This window comes from Babylonia areolata, chromosome 25 (genome assembly GCF_041734735.1).
Source record: "Babylonia areolata isolate BAREFJ2019XMU chromosome 25, ASM4173473v1, whole genome shotgun sequence".
Classification (NCBI taxonomy): domain Eukaryota; kingdom Metazoa; phylum Mollusca; class Gastropoda; order Neogastropoda; family Buccinidae; genus Babylonia; species Babylonia areolata.
This window is the reverse complement of record NC_134900.1, coordinates 615,001-625,000: the sequence shown is the minus strand read 5'-3', so window position 1 is coordinate 625,000 and position 10,000 is coordinate 615,001. Positions and strand designations below refer to the sequence as shown.

The following is a 10,000-nucleotide window of genomic DNA, read 5'->3' as shown; positions in this document are numbered from 1 at the left end:
GGCCACACTTCAGGAGGATGGTATGATACGAACACTTATACAGCGCCTATCTTGGGTCAGACCAAACTTCAGCGCTTTACAAACACGAAGTCCTTGGCACAACAGGCTGCCTACTTGGGTAGTATCGACTGACGGCTGTCATCTGGCCAATCGTCATTCGTTTCCTGTGTCATTCAATCAGATTTCAGCCACACACACATGCACACCCATGCAGGCATGTAACAATTTACGTGTATGACAGTTTTGCTCATTTACCCTGCCATGTAGGCAGCCATATTCTGTTTCCGGGAGTGTGCATTCTGGGTATATTCTTGTTTCCATAACCCACCGAACGCTGACATGGATTACAGGCTCTTTAACGTGCGTAGTTTGATCTTGTGCGTATCTATACACAAAAAGGGGGTTCAGGCACTAACAGGTCTATCTATACACTAAAAAGGGGGTTCAGGCACTAACAGGTCTATCTATACAGAAAAAAGGGGGTTCAGGCACTATCAGGTCTATCTATACACAAAAAGGGGGTTCAGGCACTATCAGGTCTATCTATACACAAAAAGGGGGTTCAGGCACTATCAGGTCTATCTATACACTAAAAAGGGGGTTCAGGCACTATCAGGTCTATCTATACACAAAAAGGGGGTTCAGGCACTATCAGGTCTATCTATACACAAAAAGGGGGTTCAGGCACTATCAGGTCTATCTATACAGAAAAAAGGGGGTTCAGGCACTATCAGGTCTATCTATACACAAAAAGGGGGTTCAGGCACTAACAGGTCTATCTATACACTAAAAAAGGGGGTTCAGGCACTATCAGGTCTATCTATACACAAAAAGGGGGTTCAGGCACTAACAGGTCTATCTATACACTAAAAAGGGGGTTCAGGCACTATCAGGTCTATCTATACACTAAAAAGGGGGTTCAGGCACTATCAGGTCTATCTATACACTAAAAAGGGGGTTCAGGCACTAACAGGTCTATCTATACACTAAAAAGGGGGTTCAGGCACTAACAGGTCTATCTATACACTAAAAAGGGGGTTCAGGCACTAACAGGTCTATCTATACACTAAAAAAGCGGGTTCAGGCACTATCAGGTCTATCTATACACTAAAAAAGGGGGTTCAGGCACTAACAGGTCTATCTATACACTAAAAAGGGGGTTCAGGCACTAACAGGTCTACGCATTATGTTGACCTGAGAGATCGGAAAAATCTCCATCCTTTATCCACCCACCAGGCGAGATTCGAACCCGGGATCCTCAGATTGAAAGTCCAATGCTTTAACCACTCGGCTATTGCGGGCTGTATACAAAAACATCAAAACAAAAAAACTGAGGAGGACAATGAGTGGTTGTTGGTGGTGGGGGGGTTGGGGGAAGGGTTAGGGGGGTGTGGGATGGATGTACTCACCCAAACAAGGCAGGGTCGCTCATTTCGGAGAGCACCCTGAAGAAGGAGATGGAGTACATGGTGAGGAAGTCCACCCAAAAGCACCGGATCATAGCCAGCAAGAAGTTAGGTCTGGCTCTGGAGCCAGCTCGTTCACCACCAACACCACTGCTGTCACACTCTCCTTCCTTCTCGCCCTTCGCACCCGACCCCTTCTTCTTCTTCTCCTGCTGCCCTGCTGTCTGCACCTCGCTGTCTGTGGTGGTCAGGAGAGAATCAAACTCTGTGCTGTGCTGATGGTGCATTTCGCTCATACAGCGGCTGAAGAACGGCCTCTTGTTGTTGTAGGCTGGTCCTTCCGAGTAGAAGGAGGTGGAGGTGGTGGGCGTTTCCATACTCCTGGTCCTCTGCAGCTTGACCCTCCTGTTTCTGTTGTGTTTGCCTTCGCTCAGCAAGCGGTCCAACAGCTTTTCAGGGCTGTCTTCAGCTGCTGCTGCTGCCTTCTCTAGGGTGTCCTTCTGGTTCCTGAACACCCAGTTCAATGGCTTTAGACTGAGGTTATTGATGTCAATTACAAATGTTGATACTGTCCGAAATATGTGTCTTTATTTGCATAAAGCATCTAAACTAGAACAGAAGGCAAAATTTCGGCGGACTTTAGAAGTCAGAGAGGTCAAGGGAAGTGGGGCGATCGGACTCCAAAGAGAGAAATCGCGCTAACACCTTTTTTTTTGGGGGGGGGGGGGGGGGGTTGGAGGGGGCGGGGCGCTGCGGGGGAGGCGGGGGGTTGGAGGGGGCGGGGCGGGGCGCTGCGGGGGAGGGGGGGGGTTGGAGGGGGCGGGGCGGGGCGCTGCGGGGGAGGGGGAGGAGGGTTGGAGGGGGAGGGGGGGGTTGGAGGGGGCGGGGCGGGGCGCTGCGGGGGAGGGGGGGGGAGTGTTGGAGGGGGCGGGGCGGGGCGCTGCGGGGGACGGGGGGGTTGGAGGGGGCGGGGCGGGGGCTGCGGGGGGGGGGGGGGGGGGGGGGCGGGGCGCTGCGGGGGAGGGGGGGGGTGAAGATCTCTGTACACACCTCTTCACCGGGGGCAAAGGTCTTTGCTGAATAAAACATTCGTATTATCCCTCTTGTTCCTGGATTGGTACAATGTCTCGAAAAATACAGACTGCTTCCTTCCAGCCTGTTTGTGCTGTGGTCTTATCTAAAACAAGTATATTAAAGCAAACATTTTTTGAAACGGATCTTTGATTAACATCGAATCGGTTTCAAGCTTTTTTCTTTTTTTCAATTTCAGTTTATTGATTGATTGATTGATATGGATACTTATATGAGTCTATCAAAGAGACTGTGTACTTTCAGCTTCAGTTTCAGTTTTTCGGTTCCACAATGAGGCGTAACAGCGTTCGGGCTGATCCATAGGCGATGCTCAACATTCCGTAGGCATGTGCCTGATCAGCAACATAATCCAGTGTGCTAGTCATGCCTTGAGCGGATGTACAGACATTGTGTACCCAGTGTGCCAGTCATGCCTTGAGCGGGTGTACAGACATTGTGTACCCAGTGTGCCAGTCATGCCTTGAGCGGATGTACAGACATTGTGTACCCAGTGTGCCAGTCATGCCTTGAGCGGGTGTACAGACATTGTGTACCCAGTGTGCCAGTCATGCCTTGAGCGGATGTACAGACATTGTGTACCCAGTGTGCCAGTCATGCCTTGAGCGGATGTACAGACATTGTGTACCCAGTGTGCCAGTCATGCCTTGAGCGGATGTACAGACATTGTGTACCCAGTGTGCCAGTCATGCCTTGAGCGGATGTACAGACATTGTGTACCTAGCACAGTGGATTCCTTCTGCATACTTTGTTTTTCTTTTTGCCAGAGGACGACACCAATGTTGCCATGGGTTCTTTCTGAGCGCGCAAAGTGCGTGCACTACCAGGGACCACAGTTGGCCGTCTCATCCGAATGAATTGACGCTCAGTTTGAGCGGGATTCGAACCCGGTCCCCCTCATGGACACTGTATTGGCAGATAAGCGTCTTGACCACTCTGCCACCACCATCCTCCCTTTTGGTCCTAGACTCGCCATTTTTTTTTTCAAGCGAGATCATAAGAAATTATATTTTGTCGCTTAGCTCAGAGAAAAGAAAACAAACAATATCTTTGAAGCTTTTTTTTCTTTTGTTTTTTTGTTTGTTTTGGTTCAATCATGAATATGGAACACATCATCACTGCTTCTTCTTCGCTTCTGTTAGAATCAGGGCGAAATAAGTCAGGACTGATTAAAGACGATGAAAAGAAAACTTCAAAAAAGGTCTTACCTTCGTTTTGCTTTCTCCAGTTCCCGTTCCCAGGTGGGAGAGAATCTCTTCATGACGTTTTCAGAGCGGTCGTTGTCTAACAGCTCATAGATATCTTTTTCCGTCAGGCCTACGTCTCTGTCTTTCGCCTTGCTCAACAGTCTGAACAGTAAACAGTCATTCTGTTTCGTCATTCCATCTGCATTATGAACACATGATGTGGAGGTGGAACAGTGGGGGGTGGGGGTGGGGGGAGGAGGGTAGAGGGGATGTGTGTGTGTGTGTGTGTGTGTGTGTGTGTGTGTGTGTGTGTGTGTATGTGTGTGTGTGTGACTCTCTCTCTCTCTCTCTCTCTCTCTCTCTCTCCCATCGTGAACCTGGATTCTCCTTCGGTCTTCTCTCTCTTCGTTAACACACACATATATCGTTTGATAAAATAAATAAAAGAAAAGAAAAAGAAAAGAATATCAAACACGTCTTATGAAATGTCGTGCAGAGACATAAGTCGAACACACACGCAAAACACTACTCAGTACTTCACACACACAAAACACTACTTGGCACTTACTACATGATCACACACACAAAACACTACTTGGTACTTACTACATGATCACACACACAAAACACTCCTGGGCACTTACTACATGATCACACACACAAAACACTACTTGGCACTTACTACATGATCACACACACAAAACACTCCTGGGCACTTACTACATGATCACACACACAAAACACTACTTGGTACTTACTACATGATCACACACACAAAGCACTACTTGGCACTTACTACATGATCACACACACAAAACACTACTTGGTACTTACTACATGATCACACACACAAAACACTACTTGGCACTTACTACATGATCACACACACAAAACACTACTTGGTACTTACTACATGATCACACACACAAAACACTACTTGGCACTTACTACATGATCACACACACAAAACACTACTTGGTACTTACTACATGATCACACACACAAAACACTACTTGGCACTTACTACATGATCACACACACAAAACACTACTTGGCACTTATTACATGATCACACACAAAAAACACTACTTGGCACTTACTACATGATCACACACAAAAAACACTACTTGGCACTTACTACATGATCACACACACAAAACACTACTTGGCACTTATTACATGATCACACACAAAAAACACTACTTGGCACTTACTACATGATCACACACAAAAAACACTACTTGGCACTTACTACATGATCACACACACAAAGCACTACTTGGCACTTACTACATGATCACACACACAAAGCACTACTTGGCACTTACTACATGATCACACACACAAAGCACTACTTGGCACTTACTACATGATCACACACAAAGCACTACTTGGCACTTACTACATGATCACACACAAAGCACTACTTGGCACTTACTACATGATCACACACACAAAGCACTACTTGGCACTTACTACATGATCACACACACAAAGCACTACTTGGCACTTACTACATGATCACACACAAAAAACACTACTTGGCACTTACTACATGATCACACACACAAAGCACTACTTGGCACTTACTACATGATCACACACACAAAACACTACTTGGCACTTACTACATGATCACACACAAAAAACACTACTTGGTACTTACTACATGATCACACACAAAAAACACTACTTGGTACTTACTACATGATCACACACACAAAACACTACTTGGCACTTACTACATGATCACACACAAAAAACACTACTTGGCACTTACTACATGATCACACACACAAAACACTACTTGGCACTTACTCTTGCATCCAGTTGAAGGTCAGCCTGGACCACAAAGGGACCATGGGCTCTGGACATGGCTTCTGCAAGACCCCCACATTGCTCATTTCAGTCAACCACAAAGACCACCACATTGCTCATTTCAGTCAACCACAAAGACCGCCACATTGCTCATTTCAGTCAACCACAAAGACCGCCACATTGCTCATTTCAGTCAACCACAAAGACCGCTACATTGCTCATTTCAGTCAACCACAAAGACCACCACATTGCTCATTTCAGTCAACCACAAAGACCGCCACATTGCTCATTTCAGTCAACCACAAAGACCACCACATTGCTCATTTCAGTCAACCACAAAGACCGCCACATTGCTCATTTCAGTCAACCACAAAGACCACCACATTGCTCATTTCATTCAACCACAAAGACCACCACATTGCTCATTTCAGTCAACCACAAAGACCACCACATTATTGGGGGAGGAGGGGGGGGGGCGGCGTGCGCACATGCTAGTACACAAAACCAATCGTTGTGTCGTTATGCTTCTTTCCAAACACAGTCCGCGCCCTGCCTCTTGAACCAAAATTAAATGAATAGCAGGAGAGAGAGAGAGAGAGAGAGAGAGAGAGAGTACGTGTGTGTGTGTGTGTGTGTGTGTGTGTGTGTGTGTGTGTGTGTGAGTGCGTGTGCGTGCGTGCATGTGTGTGTGTGTGTGTGTGTGTGTGTGTGTGTGTGTGTGTGTGTGTGTGTGTGCGAGCTTGCGTACGTGCGTGTGCACATACACTTATAATCATGTGCATGCCTGATGTCAAACTACATTATCTGCCGTATCAAGGTAAGGCAAGGCAAGGAGTTTATTTCGTGTGCCCCTTGTGTGCCCCTTGTGTGCCCCTGGGGGCATTGAAACATTACACACGTTCATCATTTACACACATACAATAAATACAAAAAGAGTGATGTCAAAAACAAGAAGTAGACTCATTCGTTCAATCACTTACATTGACAAGTACTATTTCACTCATAACTCAAACAAATAAACAAAAAACAGCAAAAAAATCCATTAAAACAAAACGAACACAAAAAGCACAAAACAACAACAAAATCGTATAATAGAAAAAACATTAATGAGGAGAGCAGCAAATAGCAGAAACCAAGGATTTATCAATATCTATTTGTAAATGATTTTCAATCGTGTTTGTACCTTTTATTTACTACATCCCTATCCACTCCATATCCTTTGTAATAAGTCATCCCTATCCACTCCATATCCTTTGTAATAAGTCATCCCTATCCACTCCATATCCTTTGTAATAAGAGTCATCCCTATCCACTCCATATCCTTTGTAATAAGAGTCATCCCTATCCACTCCATATCCTTTGTAATAAGAGTCATCCCTATCCACTCCATATCCTTTGTAATAAGAGTCATCCCTATCCACTCCATATCCTTTGTAATAAGAGTCATCCCTATCCACTCCATATCCTTTGTAATAAGAGTCATCCCTATCCACTCCATATCCTTTGTAATAAGAGTCATCCCTATCCACTCCATATCCTTTGTAATAAGTCATCCCTATCCACTCCATATCCTTTGTAATAAGTCATCCCTATCCACTCCATATCCTTTGTAATAAGTCATCCCTATCCACTCCATATCCTTTGTAATAAGAGTCACATTCTGTTTTATTCTATGTAAGAAAAAATGGAGGAGGGGCCTGCCCAGCATCGAAAGCCTGCTGATCCAGTGCAAGCTACGCTGGACAGGACACGTTGTCCGCATGACAGACAGCAGGATCCCGAAGATGCTCTTGTATGGCCAGCTGAAGGAAGGCCACCGCGAACTTGGAAGACCCTGCAAGCGCTTCAAGGACACCTTGAAGACAAACCTCAAAGCCTGTGACATAGACATCGCTTCCTGGGAAACTGATGCCCTTGACCGCTCTTGCTGGAGGATGCTGTGCTCTAGTGGCATAAAGACGTTTGAAAACAAGAGAACGTTGGCCATTAAGGAGAAGCGTGAGCGAAGGGAGCAGGGCTCAACTTCTGGAGACGTTTTCCCTTGCAACACCTGTGGGAAGTGATGCGCATCCAGAATCGGCCTCTTCTCCCATGTGAGTACACACACCAACAGATAAGCCTGCCGAGCGCTGCCTACTCATCCGTCGGTCCGACGGGAGACTCCAACAAAAATATGGATAATCAAAAGCTGACAAAAGGCAACTTTGATTCTTCTCCTTCTTCTGCGTTCGTGGTCTGCAACTTTCACCTTCACTCGTATGTACACGAATGGGCTTTTACGTGTATGACCGTTTTTACCCCGCGATGTTGGCAGCCATACTCCGTTTTCGGGGGTGTGCATGCTGGGTATATTCTTGTTTCCATAACCCACCGAACGCTGACGTGGATTACAGGATCTTTAATGTGCATATTTGATCTTCTGCTTGCCGTATACACACGAAGGGGGTTCAGGCACTAGCACATATGTTGACCTGCGAGATCGGAAAAATCTCCACCATTTACCACCAGGCGCAGTTACCGAGATTCGAACCCGGGACCCTCAGATAGAAAATCCAGCGCTTTAACAACTCGGCTATTGCTCCCGTAACTAAGATTCAAATTAAAAGTTCTCTTTGTCTTTAGACGTGTCTCTGGAGAAATACTGGATATTGACCATTTGATCGTTTCATTCGCATGTCTTAAGAAGTCTCTCACTGGGTAAATGATCTTTCCCATTGTCTTAACCTGACCTTTGCTGTGTATCTAAGACAGGTCTTTTCCCACATGTCTTAACCTGACCTTTGCTGTGTATCTAAGACAGGTCTTTTCCCACATGTCTTAACCTGACCTTTCCTGTGTATCTAAGACAGGTCTTTTCCCACATGTCTTAACCTGACCTTTGCTGTGTATCTAAGACAGGTCTTTTCCCACATGTCTTAACCTGACCTTTGCTGTGTATCTAAGACAGGTCTTTTCCCACATGTCTTAACCTGACCTTTGCTGTGTATCTAAGACAGGTCTTTTCCCACATGTCTTAACCTGACCTTTGCTGTGTATCTAAGACAGGTCTTTCCCCACATGTCTTAACCTGACCTTTGCTGTGTATCTAAGACAGGTCTTTTCCCACATGTCTTAACCTGACCTGTGCTGTGTATCTAAGACAGGTCTTTCCCCACATGTCGTAATCTGGTCTCCCCTCGTGTGTCATACGTCATGATCGTTCCTCATGCTTTGGTCAGGATCGTTCCTCATGCTTTGGTCAGGATCTTTCCTCATGCTTTGGTCAGGATCTTTCCTCATGCTTTGGTCAGGATCGTTCCTCATGCTTTGGTCAGGATCTTTCCTCATGCTTTGGTCAGGATCTTTCCTCATGCTTTGGTCAGGATCGTTCCTCATGCTTTGGTCAGGATCTTTCCTCATGCTTTGGTCAGGATCTTTCCTCATGCTTTGGTCAGGATCTTTCCTCATGCTTTGGTCAGGATCGTTCCTCATGCTTTGGTCAGGATCGTTTCTCGTGTCTTCGGCTCATTTTTTTTTTCTTTTATGTCATAGACTGATCTTTCCTCGTCTTAGCTTGATCTTTTGTCTTTGATCTCTAGTCATGTCTCAGTCTGAACTTTTGTCATGTCTTAGTCTCATCACTCCCCATGTCCTAGCCTGATCACTCCTCATGTCCTAGCCTGATCTATTTTCGTGTCCGATATTGATCTTTTGTCAGATCTTATACTGGTCTTTCCTCATGTCATGATCTGATCTCTCCTCATGTCATGATCTGATCTCTCCTCATGTCATGATCTGATCTCTCCTCATGTCATGATCTGATCTCTCCTCATGTCATGATCTGATCTCTCCTCATGTCAGCGTCATCTTATCTCAGGTCGTTGTCTGACCGTTCCTTACGTCTTAGCCTGATCTTTTTCGTGTCATAGCCTGATCTTTTTCGTGTCATAGTCTGATCTTTTTCGTGTCATAGTCTGATCTTTTTCGTGTCATAGCCTGATCTTTTTCGTGTCATAGCCTGATCTTTTTCGTGTCATAGTCTGATCTTTTTCGTGTCATAGTCTGATCTTTTTCCATGTCATAGTCTGATCTTTTCCCATGCCATAGTCTGATATTTTTTCGTGCAATAGTCTGGGGTTTTTTCCATGCCATAGTCTGATCTTTTTATCATACACACACACATACATACATACTTACATACATACATGCATACATACATACCCGGACTGTGGGGGAAGGAGGGGGAGGAGGAGGCGGTGGCTCGGCCAGGCTGTGGAGAACCAGCAGGCACAGGATGAGGGTGAACTTCCCCAGGAACAGGACGCTGCTCACCGGCTGGCTCACGTACACCTGACACAAACATCACCTTCCTCGTTCGTTTGCAGCTGGTCGTCAGTCCTTCCATCATGATGATGATGATGATGATAACAACAGTAATGATAATAGTAATAATAATGATAACAGCAATAATAATGAAGATGATGATGATGATGACAATAAGAACAATAACAATAACAGTAC

General features: G+C 45.6%; 1 protein-coding gene across 1 annotated transcript in view; it reads right to left on the bottom strand.

Moving 5' to 3' along the window:
* Nucleotides 1–10,000, bottom strand: part of LOC143299992 (ATP-binding cassette sub-family C member 3-like) — a 26,007-nt gene that overhangs the window by 3,235 nt on the left and 12,772 nt on the right. The window contains exons 6-9 of the mRNA XM_076613547.1: nucleotides 9,701–9,829; nucleotides 5,501–5,562; nucleotides 3,704–3,844; nucleotides 1,410–1,913 (exon numbers count right to left, since the gene is read on the bottom strand). Of these exons, the coding sequence (XP_076469662.1) occupies nucleotides 1,410–1,913; nucleotides 3,704–3,844; nucleotides 5,501–5,562; nucleotides 9,701–9,829 (836 nt within the window). The remainder of the gene's footprint in view (nucleotides 1–1,409; nucleotides 1,914–3,703; nucleotides 3,845–5,500; nucleotides 5,563–9,700; nucleotides 9,830–10,000) is intronic.